Source organism: Zalophus californianus, chromosome 16, assembly GCF_009762305.2.
Source record: "Zalophus californianus isolate mZalCal1 chromosome 16, mZalCal1.pri.v2, whole genome shotgun sequence".
NCBI classification, from domain to species: domain Eukaryota; kingdom Metazoa; phylum Chordata; class Mammalia; order Carnivora; family Otariidae; genus Zalophus; species Zalophus californianus.
The window spans coordinates 62,564,787-62,590,644 of record NC_045610.1 but is presented as its reverse complement, the minus strand read 5'-3'; the positions used below and the strand labels follow the sequence as shown (position 1 = coordinate 62,590,644).

The following is a 25,858-nucleotide window of genomic DNA, read 5'->3' as shown; positions in this document are numbered from 1 at the left end:
TCATGGGCAAGGTGCCGAGTGGGGTCTTGATTCTCCCTGAGTGCCGTATAGGGCTGTCCAATCCCTCCTTCACGGGACATGATTGCAGGTCTCTGTGGAACACCGGTGATCCTCCTTGTGACAGCACTTTGCCCCTATGCCCAGTAGGGGTGGGGCCACTCCCAGAGAGAATGGCTGAGCTGGGAGTCAGTGCTCCAAGGGAGAGCCGAGAGCCCTTGGAGGAGAAAGGGAAGATGGCACTACCGGACTCTCCCCTCAAGGTGCTGCTCGGATTTCACAGTCACCCACGGGCCGACCCCTGCTTGTGGCTGTGGGGACAGCAATGGGGTCTGGGACACCCTGACCCTGTACCCAGTGGTCATCCAGGTGGAGGGGATAAAAGAATGAGCCAGAGACCCTGCTGTGGCAACAGAATCTCAACAGCTCTGAATTCCAGGAACTTAAGGGAATGCTGAAAATGAATTGACGCGACCATGTCCACACCAAGCCCACGTCCTGTAGGTTACTTTGCTTAGAAAGTATGGTCTGCAACCCCTTGATGAGCCATTAAACCAACACAGCCAGTCCCAAGCCACCTTACAACGTGAGAAGAGACCAGACCAGCTCATGCCACACATCGTCAGGCAGCGCCCTTGAAAACATATTTACTATCCAGGGGCTCTGGCCCCACGGGCAGCCAGTCTCCTGCAGGCTGAGCACACTGTCTTCCCCAGCGCCCGGCAGCCCCTGGCCTCTTGGCAGGCCCGCTGTCCTGGCAGGTCCCGCTGGAGCTCTGTCGGGGTTCACCCCACCAGGAAACCGGGAAAGCACGTTTGGAGGTCTTGCAGTGCAGGCTGCTGGGGACGCCCGGCTGTTGTCAGAGCTCGAACTCACCCTTCCCTGTCACACTCGAAGAAGACACATTGTGAGTCTGGGGCCCAGCACCCAGACCTCACTCCATCTTTGCCCCCACACCGGCATCTTAAGAGCCTGTCGGGCAGTTTCTAAATTTGAAGGCCTTGGAATCGGCACCAAGTCTTCGGAATACAACCGGTATCCACCAGTTAGTCTGCACAAGTAGGAACTACAAGAAAAATGTCATTTGGTGAGCCAGAAGCTGGAGTTTTCTGTGCCTTCCCTCACATGCCTGTGACTTTGTTCATATTTTCAGTCCACCCCAAGTCCTCCCTCTGTCCCTCTGGTGTGAGCAGGGGTCAGTCCCTGGGGCCTGGTCTCTCTGCTGAGAATCTTCTCACCTGTGAAGAAGGGATTAATCTCAGGCCCTCACCCAGCCTCAACTCTGCATTTCTGAAGTGCCTCTTGGCGCTCTGAATGTTTGCAAAAGGCAGATGATAGCCAAATTCTTATTAGGGGAAAGGCAGTAAAAAGCAAGTTTCTGGCAGCAAGAGATGTATGGGAAGCAAGACAGGGCAGCCAAGCCCAGTTCTGATACCATGTGCTGTGGAGGCGTGAGGCATCGCGTGTGACCCCTTACCTCTTCCTCCCGCCACCTACGGAGGAAGTGCCGGCTCTAAAGCCTACAGGTATCCTGGTAGCTACCACGAGACTTCTTACCAACTTGTTTAAAATAAACTATTCCTAATATGCCAACCTTTGGAGAACATTAGGTCCTTGGGAACAAATTCCCAGACTGCCTTTATCCCACTGCAAATAAGGCAGCATTTTTACTCATCTGACCTAAGAGTTTCAACCTGTACAACAGACTTTGCAAATACAGGTGCAGGTTTAGGAAAAATTACATTTGAAGTGATGCTTAAAAAATCTAAAGCAGAAGTTTGGCTTTGCTTTCACTGTTAGTTCGTAGAATGATCTGCACTTAATCTTAGTTTGGGGCAGTGAAGACTCTGCCCCGGCAGGGATGGCTGTAAACCTGGTCATTGATTTACATCCTTTGGGACAAACGCCAGGTGGGGACAATGTGGGTGCGCGCCGGCCCTGGTCTACTGGCTCCCGGCAGGACTCAGTGGGCCCCCAGGGGCAGTTCCCACTGGGAGGGGCAGAAGCTCTCAGGGGTCACAGAGCTGACAGGACACAGCCGGGTGAGGGCGCCGCCTCTGCTGCGCCGAGCTGGAGGGGCCACACGGGGGAAGGTGTTCTAAGGCACCCACACTGGGCCCCGGAGTCCGGGGAGTCCTTCTCCTGCCGGGGACGCAGCAATGAGGCCGGAGGCTAGCAGGCGCAGCCAGGCCCCCGCCCCTGCACCCCTTCCTTGCTGGGGACAGCTCAGGCGTCCTGTCTCCCGCCCCCAGGCTTCCCCTTGTCCTCTGTCGGGCCCAACCGGCTGACACGTCACCTGCCTGCTTTCTTTTTTAAACAATGTTATGTGAAAGGTCCTCCGGCTTGGATTTTAAGTTGTAACCAACGGTAGAGCGTGGGTCCTTTCTCACAAACCCCAGCTTCTCACAACCAAGTATTTTTCTAACGTTTCATTTCACGGAGGCCCTCGGACGGATTCACCCCCTCAGGCGGGAGCAGGAGCGCTGGAGGCCCGAGGAGAGCGCGGAGAGCACACGGCGGACGCGGGAGCCGCCCAGGCCCCGAGGCCCAAGACGCCGCCCTCAGTGACCGGGGCCCAGCGCCTCTGCCCGGGCCCTCCCCCTCCCTTCCCCCTCCCGTCCCCCGCCTCCCTGCCCTCCCCACCGGCCTGCCCCCTGCCCTGCCGCCCCCGTCCTCCTCCCCTCCCTGGGCCCGCCCCACTCCGTCTTCCCGCCCCCCCCGCCTGCCCCCTCCCCCTCCCCGTGCCCCGGCCCTCCCCTGGCCCTCCCCCTCCCCATCGGCTCGCCCCTCCCTCCCCTCTGACCCACCCCCCTGCCCCGCCCCGGGCCCGCCCCTGCCCCGCCCCCTCTCCTGCCCCCCTTCCCAGCGGCCCGCCTCCTCCCCTCCCCCGCCCCGGGCCTGCGAGGTGCGCCCCACCCACCCCGGGCTTCCGGCCCCTCTAGACCGCTCCTCTCCACTCCCCCGCCGATCGACGGCTCTCCGCGCCAATCGAACGCGCCCCGGCCTCGGCCGCGCTTCTCGGCGAGCAGCCCGCGCACGCGCCGCAGGCCGACGTGGGCGGTGGAGTGCCACGGGCTTGAAGGGCGGGGCGGCCGGAGGAGCGCGTGGCCATGCGGCCCCGGGGGGACCCCGCCGCCGCCGCCGCCGCCGCCGCCGCCGCCGCGCCCCACGTGGTAGGTGCCGGGGTCGCGGGAGCCGCCTCCGCCCCCTCCCCCCTCCCTCTCCCCGCGGCGGGTCCTCACTTCCCGGGGGCTTGCTTGGGAGGGTCTCCTCCCGAAGCAGCCTGCAGCCCAAGTTTATCAAGGCCCACCTTGGACGGAAATTCACGTTATGTTCTATATTGCAGATCTTGAGAACAGTAAAGATACTTTTTCCTTTTTTCTTTTCCTTTAAAGAATAATGTTTCCTTTAACAATAAATATGTAAGTAAATTAGGTGACCACTTTTTTGGATAACAAATTCGGGAAGGGTTATCCCTGTGTTGAATCAGATCCTGAGTAAAGAGCTTGACTGAATTATACTTTCAATCTATGAGCTTTTCAAAACCATATTCGGATGTTATTTTTATAATCCTATCCATTTTCTGTGTAGATGTGCATGTATGTTCGTGCCATGCGTGTGTGTATGCATGCATATGTACTATGCGCACCTGGATGACCCGTGTTTGTTTTCTCATTTAGGAATTTGTCCACTCCTCAGTAGGGTATAAACTCTAGGGCTGGGAGGCACTAATTTCTATCTTTGGGTATTCTATAATTGCTTAACGTGGTAACATATAAAATTAAGACGATTCCTGTCATCAGTTCATTTGTTGGCAGGTTTCGCTGGTTTTACTCCGTACACTTTAGACATTTTCGTTTTATCCGGTCTATAGAGAAGGACCGCACCAAACTCCTAAGTAAAGCGAAAGGGCAGAGAGGTACATGGAGGTCACCCCCATTTTCCCAGCACCCACCCCATACTCTGTTAAAGCATGTGTCCAGGGACTTAAAGAGTTTTGTTGCAGTTTCTCTAACATAGTTTACCGAAAATGCTTACTCCACCGAGGAAAGGACCAATAGGTTATTTTCATGAGTGGGTTGGAGGATACACAGATGCTTGTGTCAACCAAAATGATGTTTCTGACCAGTGTTTGGAAAGCACATGAATTTGCCATTGAATTGGGAAGATTTTTGGTGCCTCTCAGGTTCTTGTTTGCTTTTCAAAAGTATCCAAAAGGATACTTTCCTCAATTCAGGGAAGTCTAAGACATGATAAATCTTAGGCAACAAAAGAACGTTAAGAGCTTGGTGAGAAGGAACAGGCACCTTCTGTTTTGGGGGGCACATTCTTTCTCTGGAAGCCAGGCCTCCGCCTTTGGAGATGCTCAGTGGTAATGGGGAAGAAAATTAGAGGAGGAAAAGGCACCAGCTTTCACACGTGTGTATGTCAACCCGTTTCTCTTGAATTGCAGTCTATCATCCTCCCAGTCCACAACGCCGAACCGTGGTTGAATGAGTGCTTGGAGTCTGTTTTGCAGCAGGACTTCGAAGGCTCCATGGAGCTCTCGGTTTTTAATGATGCCAGCAAGGTATTTGTGAACTTGCTGTTGGTGATGTAGCCCTAGCATGTGTCACGTCTGAGTGTTTTGAGGAAGTTTCCTGAACTGCCAATGTCCTCGTGCTTTCAGGATAAGTCCATGACTATCATTGAGAAATGGAAGGTGAAGCTGGAAGGTTCTGGTATCCCCGTGGTCATTGGCGGGCACGCTTCTCCTTCACCCCGAGGAGGTTAGTGACCCTTTTTTTTTTTTAAAGATTTTATTTATTTGACAGAGAGAGACACAGCGAGAGAGGGAACACAAGCAGGGGGAGTGGGAGAGGGAGAAGCAGGCTTCCCGCCGAGCAGGGAACCCGATGCGGGGCTCGATCCCAGGACCCTGGGACCACGACCTGAGCCAAAGGCAGACGCTTAACGACTGAGCCACCCAGGTGCCCCGACCCTGTTTATTATTCAACTGTAAGGAACGGTTTCTTATGACTTGTGTACTTAAACAACGTTAACCCTAACAGTAACACTGCCCGCTGATGCACCGGCAAAGGATTAGCGGAGAACCCCGACCAACGACGCACAGGAGCCGCCACAACCACGGGCACGGCCGGAGGGGAAGCGGAGGAGGCCCTTCTTATAGGGTGTGGGAGGGGGCGGGGGGGTTGTTGTAAACAGAAAGGCCATTGGAGTAAGCTGGGAGCTGGAAGTATAGTGGCTTCTCATTGGCTGGGCTGTGGCCGTCTCCCATTGGCTGGGCTGTTGCCAGGGTAGTAGGAAACCTTCCTTCCTGCAGCTGGGTTACTAAAGTAGTACCCCACCTGTAAGGTGCCTCTCTTCCTATTGGGTCTGCAGTTGATAACCAGTGCTGGGCACAGAGCTCCCGCTGCCGGCCTCCTGACTCTGCTCCAAATAAGATTTTCTTTTATTAACTTTCATAATAATTTCGTTTTCAAATCCTGGTGAGAAGTATCCTGAATAATAAAGTTTATCACTTATTAAGAACCCAGTACACCTAAGTTTCTTTTTCTTAAAATTTTTTTAAAGATTTATTTATTTGATAGAGACACAGCGAGAGAGGGAACACAAGCAGGGGAGTGGGAGAGGGAGAAGCAGGCTCTCCGCTGAGCAGGGAGCCCGATGCAGGGCTCGATCCCAGGACCCTGAGATCATGACCTGAGCTGAAGGCTCAAGGACTGAGCCACTCAGGCGCCCCACCTCTACTTCTTAAAATTCTTTTCCTGTGACATTAGATTTGTTTTTGTCCAATTTTTTAAAAATCTAAGAACTAGCTTTTGGTTTCATTGATTTTCTATATTCTTTTTTTCTGTTTTGTCTGTTTTCTGTTTCCACCCTGATCTGTATTTTCTTCTGCTTACTTTGAGTTTAATTTGTTCTTTTCCTAATTCTTTTTTTTTTTTAAGATCTTATTTTATTTTAGAGGGAGAGTGCACATGCGTGAGTGCATTCAAGTGGGGGGTGGGGCAGGGCGGGGTGGGGGGTAGGGGCAGAGGAAGAGAGAATCTTAAGCAGACTCCCCACTGACCACAGAGCCCCAGTGACCCTGAGATCAGGACCTGAGCTGAAACCAAGGGTCCGTTGCTCAACCGACTGAGCCGCCAGGTGCCGCTGTTCTTTTCCTAATTCTTCAGGTGGAAGCTGAGGTCATTGATTGGAGACTTTTCTTTTTTTCTAATACAGGCATTTCATGATATAAATTCCCCTCTTACTATCACTTTAGGAACATTGTGATGTTCTTTTCATTTTCGTTCTGTTTCAAAACACCTAATTTTCTTTTGACTTATTTACGGATTATTTAGAAGCATGTTAGTTTCCAAATATTTGAGAGGCTTTCCAGATATTTTCTGTTACAGATTTCTAATGTAACTCTTCTGTAGTAAGAGAACATACTTTGTCTTGAACTTGTGGCCTGTCTTAGCAAATGTTCCGTGTGCACTTGAGAGGGTTGTGTAGCTCTTGGTGTTGGATGGAGTTTTCCATAAATGTGAATCAGGTCAAGCTGAGGACAGTCTTGTTTAAATCTACCCTGTTGCTGATTTGGGGTCTTCTTCTTCTGTCAGTTATTGAAAGGGGGCATTGAAATCTCTAACTCTGTACATTTGTCTATTCCTCTCTGTAGTTTTATCAGTTTGGGTTAACAATATTTTGAAACTCTGTTAACATTTAGGGTTGTTATGAAGAATTAACCCTTCATCATTGTGAAATAACCCTCTTGATCTTGCTGATTTTCTTTGCTCCAAAATCTACATTGTTTGATATTAATTTAACTGCTCTGGCTTTATTTTGACTAGTGTTAACATAATATATGTTTTCCATCTCTTTAATTTTTAATCCATTTGTTGAAGGGTACCTCTTTTAAAGGGTAGCCCCTCCCTGTAGATTCTTGTAGACAGCAAATCCAATCTGATAATCTTCACCTTTTAACTGGGTGTTTACATTAGTTACATTTAATATAACAGCTTTATTCATATGCCACACAATTCACCCATCAAAGTCTATAGTCTTATGGTTTTTAGTGTTTTCCCAGATCTGTGCAGCCCCCCCGCCCCACAGTCAGGTTTAGAACACTTTGATCACTTCACACAGGGACCTGGTGTTCTGTAGCCCTCACCCTCCGGACCCTGCTCCCGCCAGCCCTGCACCTAATTAAGTTTTGTGTATAGGTTTGTCTGTTGAGGAGATTTCTACATATATGTTTGTAAGGGATGTAGGTGTGTGGTTTTCCTTTCCTGTGCTATCTTTGGCTATGGTACAGTGATGCTGGCCTCACAGAATTGAGTTTAGTGTTTCCTCCTTTTCTATTTTTTTGGAAGAGTGGGAAGGATTGGTGTTATTCTCTAAATGTTTGATAGAATTCGTCAGTGAAGCCATCTGGTTGGAAGGGTTTTTGTTTGTTTTGTTTTTTGTTTTTCTTAAAGATTTTATTTATTTGAGAGAGAGAGAGCATGACTAGTGGGGAGCGGCAGGCAGAGGGAGAAGCAGGCCTCCCATGGAGCAGGGAGCCCGACGCGGGACTCGATCCCAGGACCCTGGGATCATGAACTGAGCTGAAGGCAGACGCTTAACTGACTGAGCCACCCAGATGGCCCTTTTGTTGGAAGGTTTTGATTAATGTTATTCAATCTATTTATCTCTTATAGGTCTGTTCAGATTTTGTATTTCTTCTTGAGTCAGATTTGGTAGTTTATATATTTCTACAAATGTGTCCCTTTTGTTTAACTGGTTGGCACACAGTTTGTAGTATTTTCTTAGAATCCTTTCAAATTTCTGTTAGTCAGGTACCCACTTTCATTTTGGTTTTTAATAATTTGAGTTCCCTCTTTTCTTGGTCCGGCTAACGGTTTGCCAATTTTGTGGATCTTTTCAAAGGTTTCATTGATTTAACTCTTTTTTTTTTTTTACTTTCTATTTCACTTATTTCCCCTCTGATCTTTATTATTTTATTCCTTTGCTAGATGTGTGTTTAGTTTGCTCTTCTTTCTAGCTTCTTAACATGTAAAATTAGGTTAGTGATTTGAGATCTCTCTTACGTAGGCATTCATAGCTAAAAATTTCTCTCTGAGCACTGCTTTTGTTGTATCCCATAAGTTTTGGTGTGTTGTGCTTTCATTTTCACTTATCTCTAGGGATGTATCTCTAAGACCATCTAAGCATATTCTAGGAATACGTCTAAGGATATTCCACTGTTGCATAGAGTGTCTGTATGTGTCTGTTAGGTCTGCTGGTTTATAATGTTGTTCAGTCTTTATTACCTTACTGCTCTTCTGTCTAGATGGTCCATCCATTATTGAAAGTGGGATGTTGAAGTCTTCAACTATTATAGTAAAACCGTCTTTTTTTTTTTTTTTAAGAATTCATCTGGGGCGCCTGGGTTGCTCAGTTGTTGAGCTTCTGCCTTCAGCTCAGGTCATGATCCCAGGGCCCTGAGATCAAGCCCCGCATCGGGCTCCCTGCTCCATGGGAGGCCTGCTTCTCCCTCACTCCCCCTGCTTGTGTTCCTGCTCCCGCTATCTCTCTCTCTGTCAAATAAACAAAAAAAAAATCTTAAAAAAAAACTTCATCCATTTGAGAAAGAGAGATAGTGAGAAAGAGCACGGGGCCGGGGGGGGGGGTGGGTAGGAGAAGCAGGCTTCCCGCGGAGCAGGGAGCCCGATGCAGGGCTCCGTCCCAGTACCTGGGATCATGACCTGAGCCGAAGGCAGATGCTTAACTGACTGAACCACCCAGGCGCCCCCAAACTGTCTTTTTCTCTCTTTCATTCTGCCAGTTTTTGCTTCACTTATTTTGGGGCTCTCTTGTTAGATGTGTATAGTTTTATAATTGTTATGTCTTCTTGATTGACCCTTTTATCAATATAGAACGTCCTTTGTTTCTAGTAACAATTTTTGACTTAGGGTTTATTTTGGCTGGTATCAGAATAACCAAGCATTTCAGTACTCTTTGGGTTACTAGTTGAATGGAATCTATTTTTCCAACCTTTTCACTTTTAACTCCTCTCTGCCTTTGGATCTAAAGTGAATGTCTTATAGACAGTATTTAAACAGATCATGTATTTTTAAAATCCATTCTCGCAATCTTTGCCTTTTAATTGGAGTATTTAATCCATTTGCATTTAGTAATTAGTGACAAAGAAGGCCTTTTACCATCTTGTTGGTTTTTTGTTCCATAACCCTCCATTAGTGCTCTCTTTTATGCTTGATTACTTCTAGTGTGCCATTTTGATTCTCTTCTCGTTTCCTGTTGCATGTATTTGTAGGTTATTTTCTTAGTGCTGACTGTGGAGATTACAATTAATATATTAAATTTATAACAACCTAGTTGGAATTAACACGAATTTAGTTTCAATAGTGTATAGAGCTCTGCCCCACACGGTTCTGTACTTCCCATTTTATGTTGTTATCACAGTTTACATTGATAATACCATGCGCCCACTGACATAGATTTATAATCATTGCTCAATGTATTTGTCTTTTAAGTCAAAGAGGAAAAAATTCAAAGTAAAAATAGAACAATACTGGCTTTTATATTTATCCATGTAGTAAACTTTATTAGCATCTTTGACTCCTTTGTGTGGTTTCAGGTTCTTGTCCAGTGCACCTTGGTTACAGCCTGAAGGACTCCCGTTAGCATTTCTTGTAAGGGCAGGCCTGCTAGTGAAGAGCTTCCTCAGCACTTGTTTATCTAGGAATGTCTTTAATTTCTCCTTCATTTTTGAAGGATTATTTTGCCAGATCAAGAATTTCTGTTTGTTATAGACCTAATCACACATACACATTTTTTTATACAGTTGCTTTTTAAATCAGTTAAAAGAGGGAAGGAGAAATATGTATTTATATTGTCTTTTATAAAATAATTACTTTTGTTGTTTTTTGCTTTTGTTTTCGTTTTTTTGTAATGGATTTGAAGTACTCCCTGGAATTTCTTGGGGTCAATCTTTTTAGCCTAAAGAACTTCCTTTAGTATTTTTTGTAAGGCAGAGCTACTAGCTAGAAATTCTCTATTTTTATCTGGGAATGTCTTAATTTCTCCTTATTTTTGAGAAGTAGCTTTTCTGGTTATAGGATTCTTGGTTAACAGTTTTTCTCTTTGAGTGCTTTGGATATGTTACCCCACTGCCCTTTGGCCATGACTGCACTGAGAAGCCAGTTCAGCCACATTTCCCATTCCCTCTACCAGCTGCCTCTCACCAGAGCTCGAGAGGGCCCTTGCACATAGACTTCTCCACACCCTGTTGCAAAGGGCGTGGGGAAGGAACCCCTTCCCCACAAGCCAGGGCAAGGGCCGTGGGGGGGGTTCCCAGTATTCTTGGTGATACCACACCCAAGGTAGGTAATGTCTCTGTGCTAGGGTAGGGGCTGGGTGGAAGAAGGGAGACCTACTTTTGAATGTCACGTGCCTGGGCCTCAGCCTCAGCGCCAGGTGCCTGCAGTCGGGATGAAAAGTGCTGATGCCCTGTGGAGAGTTTGGGTACCCCAGCCTCCAGCTGGCGGGAGGGGGAGGGGAACCCTGCGTGCCCACGTGGGAAGGGGATTCCCCCTCGGGGAGGAATGGAGCAGGTCTTGGTTCAAGTACCACAGACTCTCACTGTTCTCACTGAATTTGAGTCATTTTCCTCAGCAAATATTTCTTCAATTGCTGTATATCCTTGGGGCCATTTCCAGAGATTGTAAGTGGTGGCTTTTTTTTTTATGATGCCCACCAGTTTCTATTTAGGCGGTTCAGGCAATCTGTGGGGCTCTGCATACTGTCATTCTGGAAGCCTAACTCCAATCAAAATTCTTGATGGTTCTGTTTCATCTCCTATTGGCTTAGTAGCTAGAATTCTCTGTTTTGCTATTTTAGTGATTGATTTGGGGTTATAGTGTACATCTTCAGCATATTACTGAGTTCAACCTTTAAAATGTCCACCTGTATCTTTGTGTGTAGTGTAAGGATCTTACAACAGTATCTGGGCATTTCTCTCCTCTGCTCCTTATGCTACTGTTGCCCTACACCTTACTTTGCCTGTATTGTAAACCCCACAGGACGTCAGTGTTAACTTTAAAGAGACATATGCAATAAGAAAGAGAATCACATGTTCACCCATATAGTTACTATTTCCAGCTCTTCACTTCTTTGTCTAGATCTATATTTCCCTTTGCTGTCATTTTCCTTCTGCCTGAAGGACTTTCCACATTTCTTGTGGTAGTGATGAGTTCCTTCACCATTTGCATGTCTGCATCTGGCACAGTTGCATGTGGGCTGGTGGACCCTGTGATGAAGAAATGTCATCACGACATGCACAGCCTTTCCTTCAGTCCCTCTCTGCTGCCCCCAGCTCCCCTCCCGGACAGGTGAGCTTGCCCCTCAGGTAACCTTCTTGTACAACTTCTGTCCTCCTGCTCTCTCTCTTGCTTCCCTTGCTCCCTTCTTTCCACCTTTCCATCTTCCTCTGCTCCATGCAGTTCCTTCCCCTTTTCAGAGTGGCTGGGGAGAAGGGGGAGGGCTGAGACAGCCTGTCTTCTGTATTTGTGGGAACAGCCCCTCCCCACCCTGATGGTACCTCTTCAACCTGATGTTCTTTTGCTTCGGGTAATGGAGGGAGGGATGGGCAGTCAGCTCACCTGAACAGTGGTGGCTAGGGAAAAGAACAGGACCCCAGAGTTCTTCCCAAGTCAGCCCCTGGACTGTGGTGTTCGGGTTCCCTCCCATGCCAGCTACAGCCTCCTGTCTCCTGTAGAGGTTCCTGTAGTTTTAAGTCAGGTGTTCAGAGCCGTACGATTTTCTTCTGTTTCGAAGGCACTTCTAATACTGGGATTAGGTAGGTGGAGTGGGGTAGACTACTGGTTTGTTCTTGCACTATCTTATCCAACTCAGTTTCTTACCTCATCTCTGATTTGTATTAAGCGTTCTAATCCTGAATATGTGTTAATATTTTGTTTCTTTTTTCTAATTTATACTTTACTTCTCATATTTCTTACTGGGGTAAGAAGTCTAGAAGAACAATGTGGAATCCCATTACTGAATCCTTATATTGTTCCTGATGTAGAGGGAATGTTCCTAGTGTTTCGGTGTTAAGCATGATATTTACTATTGCTTCCTAACAGATGCCTTTTTTTAGTTAACTTGTGATTCCTAACTTAGCCTTCAGAAGATGAGGGATCAGTATAGAATTTTATTAAATGTCTCTTAGGTATCTGTTAAGGTGATTGCTTATTTGTTTCCCCTGACATACTTATCATAGTAAGTTATTTTAGTATTTTTCTTAACAATGAACAGTGCTAGAACTATCAGCAATGACATGGTAGTATTTTTGTACAATTATTCAGTTTCCTTCAGGATTTTTGTATCTATGGACATATGGGAAATTGATCTGTAGCTGTTTGGTGCTTATTTAGTGTCCGGCTTAGGGATAAGAGCAGAACGCCCTGGGCTTTGCTCATAGGGCATTTTTGTATATTGCGGCTCACCAGTCTCTGTCTTACCCATGTAAACTGGCCCCGCAGCCTGTGTAGAGACAGAAAAAAAGCATTTACTCATTCTCACAAATGTCTGCTTTGAGTAATAACAAGTTTTTTGAATACCAGCGTGTGATAAAAAGAAGTTCAGGCATACAGATGGTCTACAGTGAAACACAGAAGCCTCACACCCTAGAAGCAACCAGGGTTTCTTGGTTCTTAGTTGATCTAATTCACATAGTGTCAGTCGGTACTCACTGAACGAGGAAATGTTCAGCCACTGAAGTGTTCCACACCGCACTTCTCGTTTCCCCTGCAGGGATTTTGTTTATTGTAATATGGTCACATTGTCAGGGAGCATCATCTCCACACTCTGTTCTGTAACTTGTTTTATGTGCTTTACTGTAAAGTTGATTCTGACAGGTGCTGTTCACCGCAGACCAGACCGTGTGGTGGGTTAGACTCAGAACTGAGACCCTCTGCTGTTGGCTCTGGGCTGTGCCCGGGGGACTCCCAAGTGTCATGATCTGGGGGGCCTTTGAAGACCTTCTGCCTTATTCTCTTTTACTTTCTATACACCTGCCGTTGTTTGGTTTTTTCCCCCTCCTCTTTTTCTTTTATTTAGATTTCATTTTACATGTTCCTTTTTTGTGTTGCTGGAGTACTCCTTGAAGTACATTTTCCGTATCTGGCATGTAGATGGTAAAATATTTGGAGTTTTTACATGTCTGAAAATGTCTTCATTTTGTACTTAGGCTCAATTGACAGTTTGGCTAGGTATAGAATTCTAGGTTCCAAAATCATTTCCCTTAGAATTTTGAAGGATTGCCTCGTTATCTTCTGGTGTCCTCTGGTTTTGTTAAGAAATCTTATGTCAGTCTGACTCCTTAAAGTTTTCTTTTCTGAAAGTGTTTAAGATTTTTCTCTTTATGTTTTGAGTTTTGAAATTTTATAATGCTGGGTTGAGGTGTAGTTGCTTTTCATGCACCCTCTGTTTTTATACTGAATGATTAGCTTTGCATTCTTAGCTTTAATTGTAATATATTGGGTTTCCTTTAGCTTCACTTTAAAGTTTTTGTATAAGACTTGAAATTAATATGCCCGCATACACTGCTGGGTTGAAGGAGGAGGTAGGCCAGATGATGAGGCCGGAACCTGTGGACAGGCCCCTGCAGGTTGTAGGAGTTTGTCCTTTAAATAGTGGGCCTCAGCTTTGGTTGCATGTTAGAAGGGCCTGCGAAGCTTTGGGAGCCCTGATGCCTGAGTCCCACCCTAAGATATTCCTGAGTCATCGGTTTGGGTGCCGCCTCTGCACTGGGACTGTGGACGCTTCCTAAGAGATGCTGGGTGCATCCACAGTTGAGGACCACTGCTTTAAAATAACCTCAGGAGTGGTGTGGCGTCAGCCCCACTCCCTCATGGGCTTGGTCCTCAGGGAATCTTGTCGCTCTCGTGATATTTCAGGGGTGGGCAGGGTGGAGGTTTGGGATCCCTCTGGGTCCCCTGCTCTAGAGCCAGGGCTGTGCTGGCTCTGCCCCACGTCCTGTTCAGACTGGCGTGTGACTGTCCTGTCGGTGGGCAGGTAGGGGTCAGGGTGGGGGTAGGGTTATGCTTCAGCAAGTCTCTCCAGAGAGGCGTGAGCAGGAGAGACGGCCACTCTTCCCAGACACTTCTTGCCCTCAAAGCCCTTTCATCCCGTTCCCTCTCTCTGCTCTTTTCTGCCAGTTTTGGTGGTCAGGTGGTTCACTTCCAATTCTCAAGAGCGTTCCCCCAGCATGACCTCACAGAGCTTGCGCCTGACCCTGGAGGACTTGCTGGCCTACTCAGAGTTCTCAGAGGACATCTGAGCCCAGGCTGTCTCCTCCTGAGTTCCTGGGGGCCCGCCCTCAGACAGGGCTAACCTTTCACAACACTGGCTCTCCACAAAGCAGTGTGCTGCTCCATGGGGGCGGCTCGATACCCGTCCTCCTGGTACCCTGCCGTCACTTTCGGCAGCTTCCTGCCAACACTGCGGTCTGTGTTCCTGGGCCAAGGAGAGGGAGGGTGTTGGTGGGCCTGAGTTAAATAGTTGAGTTCACGGAATGAAACAGAAACAGAGTGCCCCAACCCCACACCACATCCCTCATAAACAGCACCCCGTATCCTACTTAGAAGAGCAGGAAAGTATAGACATATTTTAGAAAAAATTTAAAACCAGTAATGGTTCTTAAAATTGGTCGTTTTAAAAGAAAGTTTTTTTCTAAGTTTATATTGAAAGACCACACTCTTTGGCATTGCCTCTTGGGGGCCCTGCCACCAGAGGACCAGGGCAGAGGACTGGGCGGCAGGCAGCCAGGCTGCGGCGGGCCCCACCCTCCACCTCTCTGTGCCTTGGTTTCCCTTTCAGGCAGCAGGTGCCTGTGCCCATTGCTGAGAAGGGTTAGGTGCTAGACTCTGTGCCTTGGTTTCCTTTTCGGGCAGCAGGTGCCCATGCCCATTGCTGAGAAGGCATAGGTGCTAGACTCTGTGCCTTGGTTTCCCTTTCGGGCAGCAGGTGCCCGTGCCCATTGCTGAGAAGGCATAGGTGCTAGAGCCACTCAGTCGCTGCCCATTCTTGGCGTCCTGATCTTCACCGTTAACTCATGCATCTGGAAGACATTCCGTTTTTTCCCAAATTATTTCTTGTTTTCATTGTTTGAAATAGAAAACTTGAAAGAAATCGGTTATTGTAGAACATCTGTTTCAGCTTGCTTCTGAGATATGTGTAAACAAATTGTGGTTTCTGAAACTAGTTTGAATGTCTTTTTAAAATATTCTTTAATTAAGATGGTTTGCATCTTCCGTAGTTGATAAAGGAAGTCGAGGGCATTTTGGTGATGGTGTGTCTTTACTTGTCTAATCTCCATTTTATTTTATTATTTTTAAAGATTTTATTTACTTATTTGACAGAGAGAGAGACACAGCGAGAGAGGGAACACAAGCAGGGCGAGTGGGAGAGGGAGAAGCCGGCTTCCCACCGAGCAGGGAGCCCGATGCGGGGCTCGATCCCAGGACCCCGGGATCATGACCCGAGCTGAAGGCAGCCGCATAATGACTGAGCCACCCAGGCGCCCCTAATCTCCATTTTAAACACATTTTGTTTTTTATAAAATACTTTTTATAGATTAGATATAACTTGAGTCATATCACATTTGTATGTGTTTTGTCAGTAACAAAATCAGTTGTCATAGTGTGAAGAAATGAAGCGGTTGTGCTGTCACTTTGAAGGGGGCAAGGTGAATTCAGAGGAGCCCTGCATTCCAATTATGGAATGGAGTTAATTTGATGACATCCGAAAGAGCATATTTTCCTACAAAGATATTTTCTGAAATAGAAGTTATGTCGACTATTGGATAACATAAATCCAGTGTTTCCTTTTCCAGGAGTGCTGAGTTATTTAAATTGGATTAAGATTCATTCTTATTATTTCATATCATAACAGAGCAAAACATTTCTTAAAAATGCGGTCACTTGCTAATATGAAAACACAACACAATTCTGTCCTCTCCAAAGAGTGAGGGTGGCTGCGTTTTTCCTGCTGTGACCATGACAACCGGCTCCGTCACAAAGGGACAGCCTCCCCGGACATCAGGCCCTGGCACAAACATTTGACTTTCTTCAAGGCAGTAATATTAAAGCAAATTCCTTGTCTTTGCCAAACATAGGACTCATTGTGAGGAACTTCCAGCTTCCTTAGTGAGACATGTTTTCCTTCGTTATCCAAATTCTGGTTCAATTTTTTCCCCTTCTGAAACCTGACTCTACTAAGCAGCTTTTTAAACAGAACTCCTGGTAATTTAAATGTGATTGTGGACCGTCTCTTCCCGTTTGCGTCGTCCTCATGCAGCGCTTTGGTTTTGATCCCAAGAGGCCTTTCCTGGGCCTGCCATGCCTGGCAGCGGTGACACAGCTTTAGCCACAGCTGTGTCCGTGCGGCCGCGAAACCATCCCCGGGCCCCTGCCTTGCCGCGCTTCCTTCTCTGCCTGTTACACCGGTGGTTCTTGGAGACCTGGGACCGCTCTGCTAACTGATTTGGGTTGGCTGAACTCTAGAATTAATGCTAGAGACTGAGCTGCCGCCTTGTGTGAAAACAGCCTGCACAAGGGCACTGCCCTGGGCCACAGCCTGGGTGACCTGAGCAAGGCCGTGTCCCTGCTTCTCTGGCCCAGCAGGACTGGCACTGGGGCTGCAGTTTGCTCAGAGCCGCTGACTGGAGCGGCTGCCTTCTCTCCCTGCCTCAGAGACGCTGTCCGTGGCGTGGAAAACCAGGGAGTGCTCCGGTGTGGCCTGAGGCAACGTATTACTGTGTCCCTGGCACCAACGAGACGTTCTTCAGTTCGCCTGAGCTGGAGTACTAGAGGGATTTACTGTTTTATGTCTGCGCACATCTGTTTCAGTTTCTGTGACTTTTCTCCGTGGCCCCAAATCCGTAACTGGCTGGTTAACTCGATTCAGGTGTTGGTAACTGCTTTTCTAGGGAGGTGTATCTTGTGCCCCTTGAGGTCCCTTCGGCCCCTCTAAATACCTCCTGTAACCTGCCCTGGGCCTCAGCACCCGGACTCAGCTGCCTCAGTGCTGAGTTCTGTGGCCACTCCTTACTCAGAAAGCTTACTGGGCCGGGCCTGCCCTCCTGCCTGCCTCCATGGCCTGCTGTTCCCCACACCGCTGGGCACGCTCTGGCGTCTGCTCTTTATCAAACCCTAGCGGCCCCAGGCCCCCTCTTGCCCCTTGTCTTTGTAAGCCTCCTGGTACTTCTCCAGCACTGTTCATTCAGTGCAGCCGGAGGTCATCATTTAACTTTTCCCAACTCAGTTGCAATCTCTTTGAAGGCAAAGTGTTTCTAAAACATTCATTAAAACATAACATCCATACAGAAAAGTGCACTTATCATAAATGCCAGTTCAGTTAATTTTCTCAAACTGAGCACGCCATGTAACCAGCGCCCCGATGAAGAGCCGACATCACCAGCCCTCAGAGGTCCTCTGCATCCCTTCTGGTCCCTGCCCACTTCCCAAGGCAACCCCCTGATTCCAGATGAATTTGCTGCCCTTGAACACCATGTGGACATCACGCACATGTGCATGCAAACCGGGGTTGTTCATTCTCATCACGGTATTTTTCTCAGCGTTTCCGTTTTACGTTGGGGACTGTCACATCTTGGTGAACATGTGGGGGTGTTTGTGGGGTCTGCACTTAGCAGGGAGCTGCTGGGTCATAGGGTATGTGCATGTTCAGACGTGATGAATGCTAGCAGTGACTGTAATTACCACTGAGGGATGCATTCAGATAACCGCTCATGGTGTCCAGCTCAGTGAGCTTTTACCAGCCGATCACACATGCGTTACCCCCTCCCCAGGTAACCATATCTTGACTTTTATCAGCATTCCTGACGGCATTTACTCAAGCACTTCCATTCAGGGACATTTTGATTTTTTCTTTTTTAATATTCTCCCCAGCTTAGCTTAGTGTTACACTCAGTAAATGGTTGCTGAATCTGTTTTCCTCCAGTGAGCAATCCCTCCTTAATATGCTGGTCCCATGTGGCTTCTGCGTCTCAGCCCCTAAAGATGGAGCGCTGTTTTCCATTTGCTTCCCTTTCACTCTGTCTAGGGCTGACTTGGTTTTTTTTTTACCTGGTAGTGTACAATGTTGTTAGCTCCCTTGTAGTACCATTACCCTAAGTTCTAGGAAAGAGAAGACCACTGAAAATTGAATTACAAAAGAACTTTTATCTTTCTTTTTTCAAACAGTTGGATATTCTAAAAATCAAGCAATAGCGCAAAGCTCAGGATCTTACCTTTGCTTTTTGGATTCGGTAAGTAACTATTTTATTTAAAGCGTGTGTATATGTAGTGGTTGAATAATTAAATGACCTGACATTTTAGTGTGGTTCTTGAAAATCATTATTCTAATATATAATGATAAGACTTAAAAGTTAAAGTTCATGGGCTCTTGCTGTTAAATTGCCGTAGCACTGAATGAGTTAATTTTTAATAAATAGGATTATATAAAAATGCAGAATTGTACAAAAGAATCACATAAACTGGGAAGATGTGGACAAACACTTAGCTGATGAACAGCCTTAGATAAGACGTAATGCACACAGTGATAAGAAAGCACAGAGAAGGGCCGGTGGTGGATCTGTCGGGAAGGACAGAGGACAGCCGGCTGCAGGTGGGCTTTAACATACCTTTAGGTCACTTGTGACCAAGGAAATAAAAGTTATATTAGTGAGATACGAGTTTTTATTTATTTATTTGAGAGAGAGAGAGAGCATGAAAGGGGGAAGGGTCAGAGGGAGAAGCAGACTCCCCGCTGAGCAGGGAGCCCGATGTGGGACTTGATCCCGGGACTCCGGGATCATGACCTGAGCCGAAGGCAGTCGCTGAACCAACTGAGCCACCCAGGCGCCCTGAGATACGAGTTTTTAAAAACCACGTTAACAGGGTTTTCTGAAGTGCAGATAGTTCGTATTTGGAAAGTGTGAATTGGGGGTGCTCGGCAGCAAAGTTAGGCATTTTGTTATCAAGAACTTAAAAAATGCTCATGCCCTCGACTCTAGACTTCATTTGTAGGGATCTCAGAAATTCTGAAAACAATTTATGTGTGGTCAGTATATGGGAATTACTACAATGTCTATAAAGCATCTTCAGTCACATGACGAAGGATTATGACAGGTGACCGAGAAGCATAATAGCGTGTGTTCACCCGTGGATTTTCTTGTTACTTTATTTTTTTTTAAAGATTATTATTTATTTATTGAGAGAGAGCACAAGCAGGGGGAGGGGCAGGCAGAGGGAGAAGCAGACTTCCCGCTGAGCTGGGAGCCCGATGCGGGGCTCGATCCCAGGACCCCGAGATCATGACCTGAGCCAAAGGCAGACACCCAACGACTAAGCCCCCCAGGCGCACCTTATTACTGACTTTGAAACACGCTTTAAGAATGTCTGTCTGTATGTGGTCTCCCTTCGGGCTCCTCTGGGTCTGGGGATGCAGGGCACCCACGTCTTCTGGGCATTCCTTGGGTAGCTGCTTTGGTGTTCGCGAGGTCGGCCGTGGCTCAGAGTTTCTGCTTGTGCTGAATTCACCTACGAACCTTGTCATCTCGTATTGGCTCAGCCTTTTCCTTGATTACCAGGACCTTCTGTACAAGGTCTGGGTCCACAGGGAGGTTTGGGGAGATTGTGTGCCTATGCGAGCAAGTGGCAAAAAATTACCTCTCAGATGGCCCTGCTCTTGGAGACAAACCCTGGGGCTGCAGTGCCTGTCCTGCTGCTTCGGCATCTCCGGTCTCTTTTTCTGCCTTTTTCTTAGATAAAACTCCCTCTCGTTCCCTCATCTCCTTGCAGACCTGGCTCCGGGGCCTGTTTTCACTCTTAGAGGGTCCATCCAACAGTTTCCTAAACAAAGACAGTTTTTCTTTTTTTTTTTTTTTAAAGATTTTATTTATTTATTTGAGACAGAGAGAATGAGAGAGAGAGAGCACATGAGAGGGGGGAGGGTCAGAGGGAGAAGCAGACTCCCCGCTGAGCGGGGAGCCCGATGCGGGACTCGATCCAGGGACTCCAGGATCATGACCTGAGCCGAAGGCAGTCGCTTAACCAACTGAGCCACCCAGGCGCCCACAAAGACAGTTTTTCCACCAAAGACAGCTACACCCACCACATAGCAAAGTGTGCTTTTTCGGCCTTTGGGTGCAGGGAGGTGGCGATTTTCTGTTGCTCCGTTAGGACTGCTCTTTCTGAAATACTCAGGAAGCTCCCACTGGCGGGACTATAGGAGAAGGAGAGAGGAGGGCTGAAGACACCCTCTCCTCTCCAGTATCCTCCAAGGCTTTCTCTGCATTTGCTGGAGAGCAAGAAAGAAAATGAAGGAAGGCCAAGTTGGACCGGGTGGAGCCCGGTTTAGAACGGCGAGAACCGCGGACCAGGGAGGCTCCTGATAAAGCTGCCGATGGACATCAGCACAGTCACCACTGGGTTGGCGGAGGGCACGGAGGACAACCAGATCCTGCAGTGGTGGGCAGGGAGAGAAGGGGCAGGTTGGACGCCTGGCCTGGTCAGTCCCGGAAACTATGGGGAAGGAGGTGGGGGGGGGGGGAGCGGTCAGAGCCACAAGGGCCAGGAGAGGAAGGCTGCCAGGTTGTGCATCACCATGTCTCCGTCCTGGCCGTGGGCATCAGAGAAGGATGGTGTTGCCGAAGTCTGACCAAGGAAGACTGGCCCCCAAGACTGGCCCCCACTCTAGAAATGTGAATTGTTCTTGGGGTTTAGGTGAAATAAATCAGTGAGGTAAATTTTGGCGAGCTTTGCCCTGGGATTGGCACGACCGCCTTGCTGCACTAACCAGGGCAGGGGTGGCACAGTCCATCGCCTTCCCGGTGGCTGATGGACACATCTGCCTGTGAGGGAGCTGGGGGCACAGACAGGCAGGCGTGTCTGGTTCATTTAGGACCTGGTCGTTCCCGGCCATGGGGTGGGGTAAGATAAGCAAACAAAAAAGTCTGGCTTTTGAAAAGGTAGCCTTTAATATGTGCATCATGACAGGGACTTGAATTCCTGGGCCCTTGAGGTGAGCAGATGCGGCGTCTGTGGAAAGGAGAGCTTAGAACTGGGCTTCATCCAGGGGCCCTGCTTTTCTGAGAGCGTCCCTTCCGAGGGTACCCCCAGCACTTGCCACCACAGCAGAGAACGTCTGCCTGGCCCGCTTCCCTTGGGCCCCTGGCAGCATGGTCTCTGCGTCAGGAGCCAATTAGCCACCACGGAGCAGTGTGTCCTGAATGGCCACGGCGCCTGGCAGGGGCTGCAGGCCCGAGGGTTCACGAGGGGACCACCCGGGAGGGAGTCTGGGCGTGCGCCCGCACGGGGACACCCAGGGGGACTGCCAGGAGGGTGCCCCATCTTCCCGGAGGTGGCTCGGCGTCCTCAGTGCAGGACAGACAGGTCACGCACCTGTGCTGCCCTCGGGTGTGGGGCCGCGCCCTTGTCTGACGGCTGCCTGGAGCGCCTCTCCTCCATGCACTTTTGTTTTATTTGTTTAGTTTCTGATCTTGGTGGGTTTGGTTTATTTCTAGTGCTCACTCATTACCTCTCAACCTTTCTTTTTACTTTCTCGCGTAAGGTTTAGGACGATTCCTTCTCTTCTGGGGACCACATGGGTGTCCCTAAGTCCTGAATATAGTGACTCAGGTATTGTCACCTTCATAGCTTCCAACCTGATTTCTTCATCTTTAAACATAGACCTCGGGATCTCGGGGCAGAGAACTGAGTCCATCATGAGCCTCGGTTCAGGACACTCGCTCCTGTTTTCGAGCAGGGTCCGTTTGGTGTGTTGTACCCGTGTCTCGGCAAAGGCACTGGTGTACGTGCCCATGAACCTGCCGTGTAGGACTAGAGCCGGCCTGGCCCTCTGACCGCCTCCCCCGGCACACCTGCCACATGCCACGTCGTAACCCCTGCTGAACTCTGCTGTTTGTACAGAGCTGAAAAAGTCAATTAAAATTTCAGTGTTTTTATCTTTATGCAAAGAGTATCAGGCTGTGTAATATTTTAAAACTTGCGTTGTTAAGGTCCATCAGTATTGTTGTTACATCTTTGTAGATCATTCAGTTTTTTTGTTTTTTTTTTTATTTCGTTTAAAGATTTTATTTATTTGAGAGAGAGAATGAGAGAGAGAGCACATGGTGGGGAGGGTCAGAGGGAGAAGCAGACTCCCCGCAGAGCAGGGAGCCCGATGTGGGACTCGATCCCCGGACTCCAGGATCATGACCTGAGCCGAAGGCAGTCGCTTAACTGACTGAGCCACCCAGGCGCCCGATCATTCAGTTTTTAAAAACGGAGGTAAAATTTATATATAGTGAAATGCAAGATTTCAGTGTGAAAATTATATACAAAGTGAACAATTTGGTGAGTTTTGACAGCTGTGTACACCCATATACCTAACACCCCAGTCAAGATACAGAGCATTTCCGTCACTCAGAACGTCCACTGTGCTTCTGCTAGACAGCACTCACGGGTCTCAGATCTGCAGGTGAAATCTTACAGGATGCCCTCTTGTGTGCAGCCTTTTACTCTGTGGTTCTCTGTGATATTTTGTGTGTCGATGGCTTAATCTTTTTTTTATTATCTGTTGTGTGAATATGCCACGATTTGTTTTACACTGTACTGTTTATTGACATTTGGGCAGTTTCCTGTCTGGGTTATTTTAGTGAAAGCACCACAAACATTCTTATGTAAGTCCTTTTGTGGATGTGTATTTCCATTTCTCTTGGGAAAATACCCAGGGGTGGAGTTGACTGGTCACAGGGTAAAGGTATGCTTCGCCTGAAAAGAATCTGCCAACCACAGACAATGCTCTTGTGTCCGGGGCGGGGGGGCTGCTCCACCTTCTTGCCGACCCGGACACTGTTAGTCTCAGTCTTAACTATTCAACAGGTGCAGAGTGTGTCTTGTTGCAGCTTTGATTTGCATTTCTGTGGTGCCTGGTGATGTTGTGCACCATTCACGGGTTTAATGGCCATTCATTTCTTTTGTGAAATGTCTGTTCAAATCTTTTGCCTGTTTTTTTTTAGTTGGGCTGTTCGTCTTGTTATTAGAAGACGAGTTATGCAAGTTCTATATTTTGGATGCAAGTCGGTTGTCAGACACTGTGAATACTTTCTCCCATCTGTGACTTGCCTTCATATTTAATGTCTTTTGATGAACAGAAATTCTAAATTTTGCTGAACTCCAGTGTATTTTTTTCTTTTGTAGTTAATTTGTTTTTCTGAGAAATCTCCACTTGCCCCAAAGGAGAAGCTATTCTCTTATATTTTCTTCTAGTAGTTTATGGTTTTTATTTTATATTTAGCTCATTATCCAGCTCGTATTAATGTCTGTATGAAGCAGGACCCAAGGCTAATTGGTCACAGCGCCCTTTGTTGACGACACTGTCTTTGCTGAGTTGCCTGATGCCCCTGCTGAAAGTCAGTCAGCGTGCCGGTGCATGTTCCATCCTGCTGCTCTGCGGTCTGTGGTGTGCATGTGGCCCGCCACACAGCAGGGCACGGACAGACAGACCACGCGTGCTCACGCATCCCCCGCCAGGCACCCGGCTGCTTCCAGCTTTTGCTCTCGTGAGTGATGCTGCTGCACTGCACGGCGTCACGGAAGCCAGAGCTCCTGTTGGGTGGAATGCTTGCCCCAGGGGTGCACGGCCATCTGACTGAGGGACACCGCACTGCTCTCATGTGGCAACAGCCCTCGGAGCCTGGGCCAAGGAGTCCGTAGCCTCCCAACACTTAGCACCATCAGCCTCTTAATTTTTGCCAGTGCCTCACAGTGTTTCCATCTGTGCTTCCCGGTTGTAAATTGTGGCGAGCACCAAGCTCACCTTTTTGCCCATTTTTCTTTTTCAAACTTAAAGAAAAGTACAGAGAACTCGGCTTCGCAGTCAGCATTCCATCTGTCACCTTGAGCCTTTGCTTCCTGCCAAGAAGGACATCTCCTCCCAGCAGAGCAGGAACACATACAGGACGGACCCCGCATGCCCAGCTTGTTCATGTGTCACCTGAGGCCTGGTCAGGACCACGTGCTGGAGTTGCTTGTCTCATGTCCTCCATCTCCTCTGTCTGGAACATTCCAAAGCCTGACTTTCTTCATCTTGATGTTTTGGAGGGTTCCAGGGCACTTGTAGACTGCCCTTTTTAAAAACTCAAGTTGCCTGATTTCTTCACGACTGTGTTAGGCATGCATCTTTGTGTGGGATATCTTGTTGCATGTGATTTTGATTTGCCCCATTCCTGCCAGTGCTGTCTCTGGTCACCCAGTGTAGGTGGCATCTGGACAGTGGAGCTGCAGCAAGCCCTTACGAGCTCTCCTGTGGATTGCCTCTTTTTCGGCTGGCCTTCCCTGGTGGGCACATCAGGGTCCATGGGGTCAGGAGAAAATGGTTGCGGTCTGCAGCGAAGGCAGGGTACCGACGATACATCAAAATAAAATATTTTTGCATGAAGAAGGCTTCTGAGGCCTCTTTGCTGGGTTGCATTTTGACTTGTTGGCCCCTGGGACGCAGGCAGATTGCCGCATTTTAAAACTTAGAGTGTTTATCGTTAGGAGCAGCTCCCAGGCTGCGGCTCCTCCTGGAGTTCATTCATTGGTGTGCCTGGTGCTGGTGGGGACAAGGGGTGCAGCAGTCAACAAAACAGACCGGAGAGCAAAAGCCAACGTCTCCACGGTGACGTCGGCCCCCCCCACCCCTCCAGACCCTCACGCACTTTCACACACGCAAGCCAGGCCCACGTCCCCTGCAGCTTCTCAGCGATGCCCTCGCCTCTGAGTGCCGCCAGCACACGAGGGGCCTCACCCCTTGGCCTGCTCGTGGGATGCCCTGTGCACGGCACTCGCCAGTTTGCACACGCCTGCCATGGACGGTGTGCTGTGGCCCGGGCCTTCACAATTCAGGAATCTCCTGCTTAAAAGAGGATGTCATGGCAGCGCTTAAGAAACGTGTGTTGCAAAGCTTGAGCGCGGCTTCCACGTACATACTTAGCTGTCCTTTGGCATCTTTCGTCAGCATCTTGTAATTTTCAGGGTACCACAATCACGTACACATGCCCTTTTCTTTCAAGCAGTTGTAAACGGACATTGCGGTCTTAATTTCTACGTTCACTTGTTCATCATTACAGTAAAGAAATATGGTATTTTTATGTATTGATCCTGCAGAACTCCCTTTTAGCTCTAGGTTTTGGGGTAGGTTCCCGAGGACTTCCTAGACAGACGGTCACGTCTTCTGCAAAGAGGGTGGTTTTATTTCTTCCTCTCCGACCTCTGTGCCCTTCACCCCGCTTCTGCCTCCCAGCACCGAATAGAACTTGTGCTGGGTGAGGGCAGCACCCTTGCCCTTCCAGGTCCCGCGGGGTCCGCTCTGTCCTGGCTGGCTGACAGCTTTCCTCGTGAATATGTGCTGGGTTTTGTCAGATGTTCTTTCTGTGTCAGTTGGGATTTATTGGTTTTTAAAACATGTTACTGAAGATTTATACGATTTTTTTCCCATGATTTTGGAATTTGGAATTTTTCTGATTGTTAAGAATCATTCCTGGAATTTGGTGAGCTCTTTCAAAGCATAGCTTCAAGGTTTTTTTCAAATAAGATGAATTTTTCAATATTAGCTCGTAATTTTTTTTTCTATCTTGTTTTTTCCTCTTGGGTCTCTTGTGTGTGAATGTTAGGTCTTACAGTCTGCTCATTTCTCCGTGATTTCTATTTCTTTGTAATTTTGCATGTTACAGTCTGACCTTCCAGCTGGGGACTGTGAACATGCACTTCATGCTCACAGTTGCTTTTAGGAGTTAGAGCTTAGGCTTTCGGCTCCCGGAAGC

At 48.0% G+C, this 25,858-nt stretch overlaps 1 protein-coding gene across 13 annotated transcripts in view; it reads left to right on the top strand.

The window, feature by feature from the left end:
- The first annotated feature begins 3,045 nt into the window (after nucleotides 1-3,045).
- The window catches only part of B3GNTL1 (UDP-GlcNAc:betaGal beta-1,3-N-acetylglucosaminyltransferase like 1), a 111,899-nt gene continuing 89,086 nt past the window's right edge, over nucleotides 3,046-25,858 (top strand). For 12 of the 13 annotated variants that reach the window (XR_003525316.2, XR_003525318.2, XR_003525317.2 and 9 more), the window contains exons 1-4: nucleotides 3,046-3,170; nucleotides 4,451-4,567; nucleotides 4,667-4,766; nucleotides 18,252-18,316. Coding sequence is in view for 9 of the 13 variants with exons in the window: in XM_027626132.1 (XP_027481933.1) it covers nucleotides 3,108-3,170; nucleotides 4,451-4,567; nucleotides 4,667-4,766; nucleotides 18,252-18,316 (345 nt within the window). In the remaining 4 variants the exon portion in view is untranslated. The remainder of the gene's footprint in view (nucleotides 3,171-4,450; nucleotides 4,568-4,666; nucleotides 4,767-18,251; nucleotides 18,317-25,858) is intronic. The other variant, XM_027626138.2, reaches the window with a different exon arrangement.